Raw genomic sequence first — 18,153 nt, forward strand, 5'->3', positions numbered from 1 at the left:
ACTGTGGTAATCTAATTCACAAATTTTGAAACACCTCGTACAAATAAATAAACTGCAGCACGTCTGCTTATTGTCAGATTTGAAACGCAATCATAGCTGAACTAATAATATCTATCACAATTAAATTGATTGTCGATAACAGTGTTACCAGCATCTTGAAACACTGTAAAAAACTCATTGTAAAAATATTAGTACTGCAAAAAGTTTTGATATTCTAACAATCAGCTCAAGTGTCTTACATAATTATTTTAATGATCTAACAAAATTATTTTTAGATCTGTATCCAGCTAAATTTGTAGATGGCTTTTTGAAAGCCGTTATTTCTGTATAAGAAATTCTTACGCACATTACTTATACAAAACTATTTATTTACGAAAACATCAATCTTAATGGTAATTACTATAGACAACCGCGCGTCATTCAGTGCATTAACCGCGTGATGAAGATTAATTACGCTCCAACGGTCACAGTGTCGTGCGACGCACGCGTCAAAATCGTCGTTTCTCACACGCAAAATATCGAGGGTTGAAATCCGTCTCCGTCGAAACTGGAACAGCCGCGTCGATCGTGCAAAAGAGCAGTCGTTAAAATTTTAGGTGCGCGGAGACACGCAACCGGGAGATGCTAAATACGTCGTCTCTTTTACGGCCATTTTTACGATTGTTTCAACGGAGACCGCGATTTCTTCATGCTCGCGGATGTGAGCCGAATATCAAAGCAGAAGAAATCGCTGCTATCTGTCTCTGGTGCAATCGACCGTCCGAAAGTAAAAGCGACCGCACTTGCTCCTTACGATTTATACCGTGTTCCCGCCCGAAGGAATTTACGATTCCTTTTTATTTCTTTTCTGACGAAAAGAAAGAAGGTTATGCAGTTTACGATATGTTCATTGAGATAAAATCTGACAAGTATAACAGACTCCAAAAGCAATGGTAGATGAATAAAGTTTCATATCTTGAATATTAAAAAGTTAATAATAGACTTTTTATTATTAAATTTGTAATATCAAATTACACTCAATTCGTCATATTTAATCATCTCTATAAATCGCTATTGTTCCTACTTAATGTGTCATTAATTTAACTGAATAATTTAACTAAAAAAAATGAATGAAGTTAACTTAAATTTATTATTCACACAAAATTTCTCATTTACCAAGTTAATATAAATGTTGTTTATTTTGAAAAATTTCGTATTAATGGCAAAAATGGGCTGATTTAAATTTTAATATAAACAAATGGAAAATAAAAATATCAAAATATTATTTAATTTAAAGAATTAAGTTATCATTAAATTACTTGGACATCTAACAATGTTTCAAAGATCTGTCATTAATCCTTCGATGCTCTTAGTATGATATATTTAGCTTTTTTAATGGTCTTTTTCGAAATTTCTACTTATTTTATTGCTTATAATTTCTTTACAAATATAGATACATATTTTTTATTTAAATCAAAAATAGAACTCTCGAGAATGTCAATAACATTAAATAAACAGGCTAATGAGAGTCAAAAACTGCGGTTATTCGTGAGAATTAAAATTATTTATTAAAATATACTTATAAAAATAAATCAGACGTTTCGGCTTCTATTTGAGCCATCTTCAATGATCTGAACAATATCCATTCAAATTCAAAATAGCATGGTCATCAATTGGCTGCACAGGTGTGGTAATACATCATCTCCATTAGAATAAGACAAAAAATTTGATCGTTTTTTGGCAATTAATGGAAAACAATGCAGCAAATTAACATCAAAAGAAATTACAAAGTTATACGTGTGAAATAAAAGTGATACACAGTCAACGGACAATAGTCAAAATGTTCAGATCATTGAAGATGGCTCAAATAGAAGCCGAAACGTCTGATTTATTTTTATAAGTATATTTTAATAAATAATTTTAATTCGCACGAATAACCGCAGTTTTTGACTCTCATTAGCCTATTTATTTATTGTTATAGATACATATATTTGCTTGATATATCATTACATTCTTTGTCTGATGTTTCAATGGAAAAACAATTATTAGTATATGTTCATTTTTATGAAAGTTGTAAGCAATCAAAGTTGAGATAACATCCGATAAATATGACAGCTCCAAAAGCAATGTTAGATAACTAAATTTTTATATCTTGAATAATAAAAAATTGATAATAGTCTCTTTATTACTAAATAATGTTTTAATCATTTCTACAAGTTCCTACTACATTGTTCCTGTTTAATATGTTATTCATTTAACTAAAACAATGTAGTTAAACTTCAAGATGTATATCCCGTACGTCGAAAATAATCACTAATTCGTCACGGCTGACACAATATTTCATTACACCTTGTGAAACTCTAGAGATACCGAGTATATCTCATGATATTGACAACGTCGAAAATCCATAATCGAGAATATATGCTGATGAATACATCGCGCGAATTATCGCAGACGGGTATCTGACTAAAAGCACTTTGTCTCTCTTCCCACCGGCGGCGAATGCCGCGGATATCTACTTTATTCCGCGAAACGTGCGTCTGATCCATTATTCAAAATGAAGAGAGTTGCCGTTGAGCCAGCTGGCGAACGGCATTGCAGCCGTTTCGACAGACTCAAATATTAATCCACTGTTAATTTTTTTTTTTTCTTTTTTCCCCCCGAGACTTCCGCTACTTAATAGCATCGTATCTATACGTACAATACGCATCGAGACTTGCTGATGAGAAAGAGCGACATTCATAAGAGAGTTAAATAATATTAAAAATTGGCAAGGTTACCCTTCGTCCGAAAGGAATAATACTTAAAATTAAAAATCCATTATTGAAGTTACATATTAATCATATTTAATCTTTCTAATTATATCAATAATAGTATTATGTAATTATATATGACAAAACCGGTTAATTTTACTGATGTATCTAAAAATTTAGCTATAGATATAGATTTAAAAATAACTTTATTAGATTATATAAAAATAATTATGTAGGATGCTCAAGCGTGGTAAAAAAAGGTACATAAAATTATATAAAAATAATACATGTAAAAATTACACAATTTATAGTGAAAATGAGTCCTTATCTACTACAATTATTTTAATTTGACATGAACTTTTTTACACAGTGTGGTTGCTAAAATGTCTTTTTTTGCAGTAATGCTCACCATACTCTTAACAAAATTATTTTCAGGTCTGTATCTAAATTTTTAGATAATTTTATCCGAAGATGGCCTAATCAAGAGGCCAAAACTTATATTAATTTAATTGTTCTGTATTTTACGTCTTTATATTAAATTTTTAGATACTGCAACAAAATTATTCTTTCGATTACTACAGTTATAAAAAATCATACTTTATATATAATATATTACACTACTTACATTTGAAATTATTTGTTTAAAATACGTTTATATAATCGTACAAGAAGAAAATGTTATTTATCCTAGCGTTGCGGTTTTAGTGAGAATACGTAAATAGTTACAACTTGTTCACGTTGTACTCCGGGAGCAGGTTTTTTCCTCGTATCCCACAAATAGCACGAACTCGTTTGATTTCTGAGAAGTTTGCGCGAGATCACGGTTTAATCAGCGTCAGAAAGGAAAACTCGCAAATTAACGAATCAAACATTTGTCGAGAATGTTGATCGCGACACCCGGTATACGCGATATTTCTTCGCAACGGAGCACGGCGGATCAAAGAATCAATTTAAAGGCGGTCGCTCGGTACTATGTATGTGTACATACTGTACATACATCATCACCAAAAACAATTTCGCCTTATTAAGTGGCCGGGGATTGTAAAGCTGACGAGTTAACGTACCACCAGCTCGTTCCTCATACACGCTATATATATATATATATATACCGGGTATTACGCGCTCAACGACAGTACATTATTGCTTCCAGTTTGCGACGTAGAAGGATTAAAAGAAGAAAAAAATTCATGTCGTACAATATGTGCGATATGCATTCTAGCATGTGCTTTACGCGCATCGATGGCTTTTATAATGTCGATGAAAGCAGCGGTGCGCGGATGAACCCGCGACAAAAATTTTCGCGTCGACGGCAAATTAAGAAGAACGCGATGCAAAGGTCTTTTTCGCAGCTTGCGTTTGGCGTTAAAGTTTGCTGACTCCAAGTTTTGCGCAGAATATTATGTTGTACACATGCTGCGGTGCTGGTAAAAGACTAGAATCAAAGAGCCGGATTTTGCGGTAAATTTCTCCGCGTTCACGACGTAGTGCGTTTGACGCTGCGAGAAAAAGAGCAAGAGAAGCGGTTTTCAAAAGTTAATATTAATATTCTATTATTACTAACTTGGTCATATTTTGTTACCTATATAAAAAGTAAAAATCTCGAATTTTTAATTTTTAATGGAATTATATACTTTATCGTCAAAAAGTAAACCTTTCTTAATTGAAATGCGCAATCTTGAAAATATATATATTATAATATAATATAGGACACCGAAAAAATTTCTGATTAAAAATAAACGAACTAGTGAATGTTGATTATATCGATCAGAAACCCAGTCATCATGATTGGACATCTGGTTATCTCGCTATTGTTATAACAAATTTAACTATAAAATTTTGAGTCCATTTTCTATTAGAACTTTAATTCGCAACCGGAGTCTTTTTCCAGTGCAGCATCGGAAAAATAATGTTAATAATGTCAGATATAATTACACATAAACAGCGATTTTTTTGCTAAAGTAAGTTTTTAAAAATTATTAATTAGATACACAGATCAGAAAACAATTTTGTTGGTCCATTAAAACAATTATATAGAGAGTGCTTAAATTATTTGGATTGCTGGAAATATTAGAACTTTTTACAGCATTGCTCATCTCACACTTGAATATCCTACAATTATTTTGATATCTATAAAATATTTTCAGATTTTTATCTAAAATAATGCTATAATAGCTAAATTTTTAGGTCTTCAACAAAACTATTCTTTTTTCATATATTGGACATTTATTTTATAACGATTGAATTAATAACAGAATATGTTATTAATTCCAATATATTATATCAAAAGAAAGTAGCGAATATTCTCTCCATTTGACGCCGAAAATATCTCGTACTCAATCCTACAAAAATAATACATTGTGCACACACATATACCGTATGTGTTGTCACCGAGAACTCGTAATCAGAAAGTCACAGAGCGCTAAGTTCGCGGTAAGAACACGAGCCGATGAAATCTTCCAGAGACCTACTTTCCAAGTTTCCTCCCGTTGGCCATTTGCGGATCTGCTTTGCGACGCAAATCAGATCGATTTGCAGACCTAGGCGACAATTAGCACCGCGTGCGTGCCGTGAATCCTACTTTGGTGTTGCAGCGTCATGAAATGTGCTGCCGGTATCATGCTAAATGCACGCACGGATCCTTCGTGCGAGCGTTTGCGGATTCTTTTAAGACGCGTGCGTGTAAGAAGAAAAGAAAAGGAAGACCGATGCGCTTCGTTCGGCGACGAAGAACGATCGTAGAAAATCAGCCGTGAACATAACGAATAAGTATGAAGTCCCGAAGCTACACAAAAAATTTGTATTTATTTTAGCACATTTTACGTGTCCCAAAAGGTCCACTCAAATTTTTGTGTTAATTTAATATAAGATGAATATATTAACACATAACGCAAACATTATGTAAAAAAGAATTCCGAAAACCGATTACTTCCGATTTCCATGAAACTTTTAAAAAATCTCCTCATTTTAGGTTATAAAATAGTTTTTTGATGACTCCTACGAAAAAGTTATTTTTGAAAATAAAATAATAAAACAAATAGAGAATTATATAATAGTGTTTATATATATCTCTCCTATTAATGGGTTTAAAACTTTCCACACAAAATGAAGTTTCATCAAAATCGATATGTCTAGTTTTTCAATGATTGCTCTTTCAAAAGAGAGGAGACGAGAGACAAAATTGCGTCCACGCATACATTTTACAATACGAAGTGAGATTCCACACGGATTTACAACTTTCCACATAAAATGTAAATTATAAAGTTAAACATATTACTAATTTATATTGTCAATTTTATGTATTAATAACTTTTTAATGAATAACGGTATGAGAATGTTCAAGCGCTGCGACTTATTTGATCCACACAAAACAAAGCCTGCACGCTCCTCCGCACCCTAAATAACCGTACTTTATATTATTTTATATTAGAAAAATAACTTTTCCACAAGGATTGCCATTCTACCCTAAGGAATTCATTTAGTTGAATCAATTAATTTTTTATAAAAACAAAACAAAATTATTCTTGTAAATAAAAAATTTAGTTAAAGTAAAATTTTAATTATTGTGACATTTTACTTGTTTCTGATAAACATTTGACATCTGATAAATTTATTTAAATTTTTATTGTATCAACCAAGAATTTTGTTTGCCCATATCCAGACAAGAAATTAATTGATTCAACTAAATGGGTTTTTCAGTATATGAATAGAAACTAGTCATCCCCCCCATCCCCCAATGTCCTATTAACCAATAATAAGATTTTCGTATTAGATTAAATTTAAACCAATGACGCTAGAGTGCAGATGCAATAGCATATGTAGAAGATGTGTTGGCAACACACATCAATTATCAAAATATACACTGAAGATTTTTATCATGCACTTCAGTAAAATTAATCATGCTATCCCATGATTATCATATATTTTCACAGGATAAATTTAAAGAAATAATTCTTTCTATGTAGTATACTATATTTAAAGTATTACCAAAAACTCAAGAACTAATGAGTTAAATTAACTCTCGAATGTATCAAAAATTTAACCTAAAAATTTTAACAAGAATCAATTTTAACTCAAATATAAAATGTTTTTTATTATGTATATTTTGTAAATCTTAACGACAGTGTCGTTATAATTGTTATAATAAAATAGCAGTTTTTGTTAGATCACATATACGTAACGATAATATAATGATAAAGATATTATCATTAAAAGTTACAGAATCCAACTATAGTTGAGAAATTATTCGAAGCGTGCAGACGTCATATGTTTCGCGAGATTACGCAAGAATCGACGATGTGTTGGAGAATACTAGTGATTAATTATTAAACGAGTGAGAGAGTGAAGTTGCCGCCCGGCGACGCAGGATAACCGACAGATTACATAAGACCAGTTAGCGTTAATCGAAAACGTCGTACGTAGATTGGATGGAATGAACGGGAATGACTTATTGTTAGAAAAATAACTTTCCTCACGATGTCGCGAGGCTTCTATACGACGCGCATAGCTACGTCATTTTGATTTCATCGATCGAGACTCGCGCATTCCGAAATCGAAAATGACTATTTATTACTCTAATATGAAATCTACTTTCCCCTATCTTCTTTCACATACGGGAAGAAATAAAATATCTAAAATTTTAGCTAGACACAAATCTGTGATAAAAAAAAACTCAAGGATAATAAGTAATGTGTGTGTGTTACAGAAAATTTTGATATTTTATATAGTAATTAACTGGAGCCGCGTGCGTCTACATAATTATTTTGACAGTTAAATAAAATTAATTTCAGATCTGTATCTAGCTAACTAAATTTTTAAATACTTTATAAAAATCATTTCTTCTATGTACTGTACCGTTTTCATCTCTTATCTCATCTTTCTAGAGGAACTCAAATTATTCTAATTATTCTTCTAACTTTCATGTAAATATTTTTATAATTTTTTTATAATATAAGGTTTTTATCTTACCAATTTTGTAATTCTTATCTCGCGCATCTCTATCCAAAAAAAAAAAAACGATTTTTTTGAAAGATCAAAAATTTTGCTCAGTATATGATAGATCTGCAAATAATTTTGTTGAACTGTCAAAATAATTATAAAAACTAAAAAAATTATATGCAATGTTGTGAAAAATTTATTCTAACAATCAGTTTAAATTTCCAAAATTATTTTGATAGTCTAATAAAATTATTATTGGAATTATATATTAATATTTAACAAAAGTTGAGATCTTTCTACAAAGAAACGTTCTTTTCTCGTATTAACTTTTAGATGAGAAAGGGACTGGATATTTTCGCTCCATGACATATCGTATCTTAGATATCTGGTTTCTCGCATTTGAGAAACACTGTGTTGTGTACTGTCCACGCAATCAACTCGCATACTACACACCACACGTACCTCGGAGTTGCTCGTGGCGACGCTGGACAGACCTGGGGACATGGTGCCGGTGGTGGTAGGGTCCAGGCTTGCCGAGACCACCGTCGGGTTACCAGGGTGATGCGGCAGCAGCGCGGGGGCGTGCGGATACGAGGCGAGATGAGGATGCTGCGGCTTCGGGTGATGCAGCTGCGGGCCGGGCGGTGCACTTTGCACCACCATGGGGACGGGTGGCGGCCCGGTGTCGACCGGTGTCCTGCCGCCGCCCTCGCTACCGGCGCTGCCGCTGACGACCGCATTGCCGGCACTGCCGCCACCGCCGCCGCCCTCACCGCCACGAAACGACTCGTGTAGGTATTGGCGCACCTGGTTCTTCTGCTTTTGCACGACGTGATAGCGAGTTGGATTCTCTAACAGCGTGCGCACCTGAAGAAAATGGGTAAGTCGTGATGTGTTAGCTCTTTATTTGCGGACGAGTCGCGTAGATAACGATAATTAATCAGAGAATCGATTAAGCTTTCATACACAAATCTGTACTATTAATGTGCTTAGCTTATTATCATTAATTAGCTTTTTTCATTAACTATCTTTGGATTTCCTGGTCTAGTAAATGTATCATTATATTGTATGGTCGTTAATGTAATGGAAAAGATTTTAAAGAGATGTATTAAAAAATGGAGACGCATTATTACTCTTTTTTTATACCATTAGTTTTAAATAATTTCTAAATGAATATTTATAGTCCAAAATAAGTATGTAAGGAAAATTAAACTGACATTGGTATTTCATCCATGATGTTTTTCTAGTCTATTATCTTAGTCTATCTATATAATTATATATACAATTATTTTAAGATTACCTTTTAATATTAAAGTGCTTCAACAGGGAGTATAAAAACTTATAAATAATCATAAAATATTCACAAAAACGCATTTATCATATTGTTCCCTTAAAAAGTGATAATACAACTTAAAAGATGTGATTTTTTAATTATCACTATATGAATGAGCTAAATAAATATTACCCTACTTTATCAAAAACAAAGTGAATTAACTTAATTTAATAAAAATTCGTCAAAATTATTACAATTCTAAAAAGTAGATTTTGATGAAAATAACAAAAATAATGCCAAGAATATGTTTCTTCATCAATATTATTTAATAAATCAATAATTTTCTGTTAAATTGAAAAATATAATATTACCCTTTTCTAGAAAACTTAATTTTTAGCGTTGTATCACTTTTGTAGCAAGAGTGCGATATCTGTAATAAGAAAAAAGGATTAAAAATTTAGAAATTATTCTCTCAATTACTCTCTATAAAATGTTTCGACCTTAAATATCTACATCTTTATATATGAAAATTGTATGACGAGAATATTATCGCAGCAGTGTTCAACCTTTCACGAATGCAGCAACCATATTGCGTGGAGCTAATTGCAAGGTAAACCATCTACGACTCTCGTGCCTTCTCTCTCTCTCGTATATCCTCTCACCATCTACCCATTACTTTGGGGGGAGGGGAGAGTCTAACAATATAGACATGGTGTACCGAATAGATCTATTAACGACGCTACAGAATTCAGCTCGCCTTACTGCGATACGGCAAACTACCGGAACCTCGGAACTATAAGGTATCGTTATCTTAGCCACACCCGCCCTTCTACATGTATATCTATATGCACGGAGCTTTAAGCGACGGAAACGCAAACAATGGTAACCGAATGCTTGACCCTACGCTACTTGGATAACAAGACTCTATCTGGGAAAACCCCCCATCGCGGTGGACTTCGGATACTTCGGTACTTACGCCAAGTTCTATTATAGCTTCAACGGACGCCCCAGTTTTGACACAAAACATCAAATATACAAGGAAAATCAAAGAAAGAAGCTAAGAATATGTCGACAAAAGATTGCAGTACTTTCAATTGTCATACTTTATCAAACTATACACGTATTATATATATCGCACCCCTGCGAAAAAAGTAACATAAGTAAAAAGTTCAATAAACAAATAAATGATAACGGACAATTAGGAATTAATACTGTAAACGGTGCGCAATTTTGCTTTAAAAAAGCTTTACTTTTCAGCAAAACAACATAAAAATTATTACAGTAAATTGGTGGCCATCTGATCGCAATCCTTGTGAGGTAGTAACTGTAACAATCACTATAATAACTTTTTATGTTGTTTTGTTGAAGAAAGTTAAAAGATTAATCGAATGTACTAATTGTTTTCTTATTATTGTGATAAATCTTTTTTAAAGCAAAATTGCGTACTACTGTCTATATTGTCAGTTTCCAATTGCCCGTTGTTATTTGTTTGTTTATTGAATTTGATATCTCGAGAATTTCGTTAATATTGTTATCCTTTCAAGTCAAAAATATAAAATTGTTTAGGAAAGGAAAAGAAAATTGTGTATTTTTATTATAATATTTACTACGACAGAATTAAATATAAGTTAACACATACCCCTAATTACAAATTACTTGTTTCAATTTCTCTGGAAGTAATATAGATATTAATTTTGTTATCTTGGCAAAAATATATTTATAAATCTAGTCATATGTTTGAGTATTTACAAATATACTTCTTTATATACATTTGTTACTATAGATATTAATACTGTTTATCTACTTTTATTTCGAAAAAAGCATGTTAGAAAACAATATAAATTTTTTCACAAAAAAACATATTTCTAAAGCTCTGTTGCGTTAAATTTTAAAAAAATCATGAAACCGATTTAAAAACATAGAGAAAGTACATTTTGAAAGTCTACTCCTCATAAGATGAAATTTTGTAAATAAAGCTTAAACATAAATGAAGTGCATACAAAGCTCTTTTAGAATCCATCGATTTTCTTGATGGAACCAAAAAACTATGTTCAATGCAAATTAAAAAACTCGTTACTATCTCTATTTTGTGCCATTTTTCCGAGAATTGTTTTTTTGAAAAATATTTAAAATTAACTTCTCTCTCTCTCTCTCTCTCTCTCTCTCTCTCTATTCTTTTTTTCTGATTGAAAGCCGATGTATTTAAAATACAATCAGCACATAATACAAAATTTAAAAAATTCCAATTTATGTTCTTTTTCTTAAGGAAAAGTGATATTATCCAATTTTTCATACATATATATTGTATATTATTATAAATTATTAATTAATATGGAATAGATATATAATAATATAGTATACACGATATACAATGTATCGCTGTATATCGTGTAGTAATTGCTTGCGCAAAGGGAACAAGTAATCACGCAATTCATAATGTCCTGTAATATAATAACGCTGGAATTTATAATTTAATATAACAACGTGATATTGCGCAACGCAAAATAATTTTATCGTGTTGCATGATTCGAGCTTCGCGCGAGCAATTTAGCATCGATCGTGCAGATCGGATGATGTACGAAGGCGACGCATACTTGTAATACTTGCGGTGGAACATCCACACCGATAGTGGGCAACGGCGTAGGTGGCACTGGCCGAGGCGGTGCGGCAGCTGGCCTTTGCTGCTGCAAGCTCTGCCGGAATTCCGCCTGTCGCCTCTCTTGCTCCTGCAGCTGCTCCCGCATCAGCTGCAGCTTCAATTGCGTGCGCGACGTCGGCGTCGCTGTTTTGAACGTCGGCGGACTGAAAAAAGCCAATATTTCCTCCACGTAAGACTTTATCGAAGATTTCTCACTCCGGTGTACTTTTGCCATTTATATCCGCGCTAACTTGCGCACGAAAGCAGTTTGTATCTCCGAAGAGATAGCAATCGTCACACAATAAAAAATGTTTTGCATCTATGTTAAAATCAGATATTGTTCAACATATTTTTTTTGTGTTGAATTTTTGACGTATATTTGTATATTAATTTAACATAATATGATTGTGTTATTTGAATATTTTGTGTATTTCTAATTGATATTTAACACATTTCTTAGTATTAAAATAATATAATTTATATAATGTGAACAAATAAAAAAAATAATGTATTTTAAAACGTAGATTCTGAGATGAACTAACTCTTTTGTAATGGATAATATGTTTTTCAGCTTGTCTCTATCGTGTTTCCTAAAATTTACGCTAAAAGCGAAAATGAAATACAGTCTGAGGAAATAATTGCTTGTTATTTGAAGAGTAAAATTTTTGAGGCATATAACAAGATACACACGAAAATATAAAAAGTTTTTACTGTTTAAAATTCAATATATAGATATCCGAGTACCCATGTATTGAAAAAAGGATTTGTTAATTTTACTAAAAAAGAATATTTTCACAATTTGTTTACAAATTGTATATGTGTTATATTTTTTGCATAATATGTGTGTCTTCTAACTAATATTTATCCCCTGTGTGTTAAATTAAGACAAAAAATTTGAATAGAAACACTAAATTGTTTTCATTTAATGAATATTCATCTGAATACAAATTTTCAAACTATGTATGTAATTCAATTAAATTTCATTTAATAATACAATTAAATTACATAAACAATTTAGTTTTTCAAGCGCATTTCCACAAAAATATTGCTGAATTACGAATAATTAATATACAGATACCTGAGCCAAATAAAGCCTAAATCCCACTTAAATTTATAACGTCAAAAACGCGCTATATAGAATATATGTTTTAAATATGTGGCATTAAAAGTACATAAAAAGATGTTAAGGAATTAGAATAGGCAGTAACACATTTGTTTAATGCAACAAAAATTTGATAATATATTATATAAATTGGTATTATTTTTTAAATTATAATATAATCGTATAATAAATCATCTAACATAAATAAACAGTAAATCTCATTGTCAGTAAAACAAACATGGCCCGTTATCGTTTTAAGTCTTCTATCGAAGCAAGTTGATGAATTGTATCGAATCGTCTGGAATGAGACTCAATCATTTACGACGCTGCGCGTTTGTGTCGATAAACGCGAGAATATTCAGCGTTGTCAACTGAGCGGACACATCGAGTCCCAAGTCCGAGGCAAGACCAATTAATCTCGTATAGCGCAAACACGATTGAATCGATCTCCGCACTCTGACGAGAAGAAACCAGTGAAGCCAATCGGCACAATTCGCGGTGGCCAACTAGACAAATCATTAATGAAAAGACACGACAGGCACATAATAGTCATCGCTTGTAATTACGTCGCATCGTTTGAAATGTCAATCTACAGAATCGTTGGAAAAAAATAATACTAAAAATCCGATGAATCTTACACGGTACAAAACATTATATGTATATTTATAAACAGTCGACATTTTTATTGACTCCCGTTTATATTAAATTTTTTTAACTTATTTGAGTGTTAATTTAACATAAGTGATTATGTTTATTTAAAAATTTGTTATTACATTAATATTTAACAATTCTTAGTGTCAAAATAACACAATTTATGAGTAAATGAATATGTAACATAAAATTAATGTGTTTTAAAACGTAAACTCTAAGATAAATGAATTAAATACATATATGTTAATTTAATACATAAATGTTAATTATAAAGAAGTTTCAATAAAATTCAAATAAGACTAATGAGTGTAGTTGACGAGCGTAAAAATTAATAATGTATTTAAATACATTACATGAAAAAATTATACGAACGTTTCGGCTCATTTTAGAATCTTCCTCAACAAATATCATAATAGTCGATTATCTATGCTCTGGTCAGTCACTTCTGGATCATCAAAGTGAACAAAAATCCTTATGATTAATAAGTAATCTTAGTACGAAGCAATACTGAAACGAATGTGTGCATTGTAACATCATAAAAGAACAAAAAGAAACAAATCAGAAATCAAATTAAGTGACTCACCAAATGGTGCATTTAGCACAACAACCGTTCACTGAGCGCTCAATGAGCTTTTGCATCTGATTGGCATATCCCATTAGATCTAAATATATAGATCAAACAGGTACAAGAGCTCACTGAGCGTTCAATAAGCGATCGTGCTTCTAGATACATTCATAGAGAGCGAGGAAATTGTCGCAATTTAAAACACTATTGCACAAATTTATTTAAAAAAGCGATCGAAATACCGAGAATTCATTTTATTAAATAAATGTTCGTATGGAAAATGTATATAAATCAAATAAACAGCTAACAAATACAAATAAAGGTCGAAAATTAAAGTATTTTATATAAAACATATACTAATAATTTTATTTTATCTAAAACTGATATGTAAGCACATATTGTAAGAATTTCGTATCGAATTGCAAGTTAAGATTGTTGTCTTGCATTGTGTATCAAAAACTAATATTTTATTTAGAAAACGTTCTAATCTAGAATCCGGACATTCTCCTAATCAAAATTCGTAATTAAGATTAACCCTATATTCTGTAATTATAGATTTATTAAGAGTAGAACAATTAATATTCCAGCAATGTTCTTGTATCCTTATTTCTATTCCTTTTGTCTACCTGTTTATCCTACATAAAAAACGCTTTGCAAAAAATTTCATATTTACATACTAAGTTTTTTTCTTAGATTATTGGCGAGTATATCCTTGATGTGTATATCCTGATGAACCTTCCAAGTTTATTTAAACTAAAGAAAGCTACTTTAACATTCAAATTTTTTATTGTTTTTGAATTCTTCAGAGATAAATGGAATATAAGATAAAATGTATCACGAATTATTTTGTACCTTGGTTCTTTTATATATTATTATAATAATATTATAATAATAACGATTTTAAAAAAATATGGAATTAATTACATCTCAAAAATAAACTCGAGGAGATAATTATTTTCGAGTTTACTGTAATAAACTCTAATAAACTACTGCGATACTATCACAAATTAAATTGATTAACAATTTAATAATTAATTGATGCTCTTTTTGGCATCTTATTATTATTATACCTTTTTAATGTTTAGATTAATTCTCATTTACCTATTTTTACCAAAATTTATAATAAAAATTAGAAATTAATACTGCATTGATCTTTATTCAAAGCTCATTGATAGATGATTTGACAGACGTTGAAAAATTTGATATGGTGGACCCACGATGATTGTTAAAGGTTATTGTAACAATTATATAAAACAAATGAACGTGTCCAAAGAGTTAAGATAAAAAAAATAGATCCAATCTGTATTCAATAAGAACATTTTGCTGCCTATCGCATTTTGGCGAAAAAATATTTCTTTTCTTGAAGTTGATTCGTTCAGACAACTAGATAGGACCATTCTTTATTAATGTTCCCGATCGCCCTACCCAAATGGTGTTAGAGAATTAATGACGCCATGATTCGGACGTAAAGTCGAGTGATAGTATTACCGAGTCTTGGCAACGTTACTTCAACGATATTCGCGCAAAAAAAAAACCGCGCAGAATTCCTTGAATTTGTAAATAGGAAAACGGCTATACATACACATACCAAATAAAATATCGTGTAAAGCGCATAATTTATTACAAATCGAAAATCAATAAAATAAAGGCAAAATTTTCTTTGAACTTGAGTAAATTCCTGTAGGAAAGCATAAGCAAAATTTTACGATCACATAAAATAAATCGTCGTATATTTTGCCTTTATTTCGATTGATATCGATACGAATCAATCTTTTTGTTTACTCACTATTAAAAACAAATATGTCATAGAGACGCATGCCAAGCGTCCATTTTACTACCGCAGCTAAAGGACATTCCCAATTCGGGAACAAAGCCAAGGTCTGGCCGTAAGAAAGCCAAAATAGAGAGAAATTGTGCAATGCGGATCGAACATTAGTCCCTCCCGTTCAAAATGATCTTTCTTTTTCGTTATATCGCATTTATCATATAATGAAATGTTGTAAATATAGCAAATATATCCAATATAATATAAAAAAATAAATATACGGTTAAAAATAAAAACAATATCAAATAAAATAATCAATATAGATAATTAACAATAATATAAATAACAATTGTAAAGATAATTAATTTTATAATTAGTTACTAATTTATTTATGAAATATCTCTTATCTATTATAATTATAATTATTCAAATATTTCTTATTTACGCTATATCGAGGCGGACATTTTAAACAAAAACAAAGAAACTTTATTTTTATTATTAAAATACTATTAGAGAAAGTACACTAAACATTCAATAAATATCGATTACGAAATGTCACAGAGCTGCGATCCAATTAAATAATGACGCCTCTTGGATAAAGCTAAAAATTATGTAAAGAAATTTTACATTAAATTTTAGAAGAGTAATTCAACAGATTTCTTACGTTGCCATTAGATAAGAATAGATAGTTATAGTAAATACTACATTGATAACGGAACTTTAGAAATAAATACTTAAGACAGCTAAATGACCAAACTTTGAATACGAGATTCGATCTTGCAACCAATAGAGAAATAGAAGCCTCGTTCACAAAGGAAGAAAAGATACTGAATATTCGACTTAAGTCTTAAACTCAAAAGCCGTCGTCTTTGTACGATTACGAAATTAAAAATTCTTCCGTTTCCAGTCACGGTACGAGAGAGCTGCCGTAATAAAGCTGTTACAACTTTTATAATAATAGTACCGGCTGACTCGTGAAAGGCGATTTAATCAGAACACCGACTTTCCCGGAGACCATTAAAATGTCTTACGAATTTTTCTATCGCCTAAGAGACGAACTTGCTTTTTTCCCTCGTAACATTCTTGTTTTTAAAAGGTCTGATCCTTTTTATCAACATGTTTACGGAATTTTGTTAAAATTAATTAAAATTATAATTTAAGATTTTTTGCTCGCTGTACAATTACAATGTTATATTACACGATACAAATATTACGGAAAAGATGTATACCTTTATTTATCATACACTTTTAATTTTATCAGATTTATAGTGAAAGAAAGATAATACAAATTTTTATGTTGTATTAATATGTTATACTAATTAAATTCTTTATTACATTCCTTTATTATATTTATTACAGTATTGAAATTCTTATTACATAAATATCGAATAAGGTACCAGTATAATTAATGAATTTAAAGAAATAATCGCAGTGAGAGAGAGAGTCACGATAGAAAGTAAGAATCGGGTATTACCAATGTTGGCTGAGTTCGCCAGAAAACTCGCGACCGATTAAGAAACGGAACGAAAATACTCTGATGGAAGATTGGAAAAGTTTCTGATGAAAAATTTTCTGCGGATAAGGTTGAAGTTGAAATGGAATTGGATACTTTCCTTCCTTTCGGATAATCGTTGTATTGATATTTGGTGGTAAAGTCCAGTATACTCGCGATCACGATAGTGCATATGCTTTTGATTGCAACCGTTCATATTGTTTCAATGCTTGCTGTATCGAATTTCACTTGCTCGTTATGCCATTAATTAGATAATTATATCATACCTAAACGAATCTTGCCATTGAAAATCAATATAGCTAAATTGCTCTTGTTAAGACCTAATTAAACGCATCCTTAATAGGAATTTAATTATTTTCGAATGTCGCGAAGAATCTTCGTAATTGCAGAGAGACAGATTGTAATTTGTTCTTATTGAAATTTTATTACTACGTAAACGATAAAATTTAATAGAATAAAATAAATTAATGTTTTATTCTCAATAAATAATATTTTACTTAATTAAATAAAGAATCTCTCTTTTTCTTTCTTCGTGTATGTTGAATTTTGTCAATTATATGGTATTAAATTTCAATGAACAATTTTTTAATTGAACAGAACGCCGCACCATCAATTAAACGGAATTTCTTGTTATTTACTAAAAGTTTTTAGAGTCACTAAATTTCCAATCAAAATTCAAAATGAACCAATATGGCGGACCAAAATGTAAAATTTTCTTAAATTAAACTCATATTTCAAGGGATTTTAGAATCACTAATCTCTCTCTCTCTCTCTCTAACAAAATAATAATTTAAAAAATTAAAATCCGCCGTTTTTTGTTTCGGAATTTTTACTGTAGATTCATCAACAGTATATATATACAATCTTAAAAATCTATATATAAATCAACTGTATGTAAATACAACAAAATTTAACAATTTGGCCCCCGTCATATTAAATCCGCTATTTTTAAATTAAGTAACAATTTTTTTTTATAAAT

The 18,153-nt window shown here is 30.9% G+C and overlaps 1 protein-coding gene across 1 annotated transcript in view; it reads right to left on the bottom strand.

Moving 5' to 3' along the window:
- The window catches only part of Mitf (transcription factor Mitf), an 81,315-nt gene that overhangs the window by 53,181 nt on the left and 9,981 nt on the right, over positions 1-18,153 (bottom strand). The window contains exons 2-3 of the mRNA XM_018542464.1: positions 11,535-11,742; positions 8,130-8,534 (exon numbers count right to left, since the gene is read on the bottom strand). Coding sequence (XP_018397966.1) covers positions 8,130-8,534; positions 11,535-11,742 — 613 coding nt within the window. The remainder of the gene's footprint in view (positions 1-8,129; positions 8,535-11,534; positions 11,743-18,153) is intronic.

The sequence above is a fragment of the Cyphomyrmex costatus genome, unplaced genomic scaffold (genome assembly GCF_001594065.2).
Source record: "Cyphomyrmex costatus isolate MS0001 unplaced genomic scaffold, Ccosl1.0 scaffold332, whole genome shotgun sequence".
Taxonomy (NCBI): domain Eukaryota; kingdom Metazoa; phylum Arthropoda; class Insecta; order Hymenoptera; family Formicidae; genus Cyphomyrmex; species Cyphomyrmex costatus.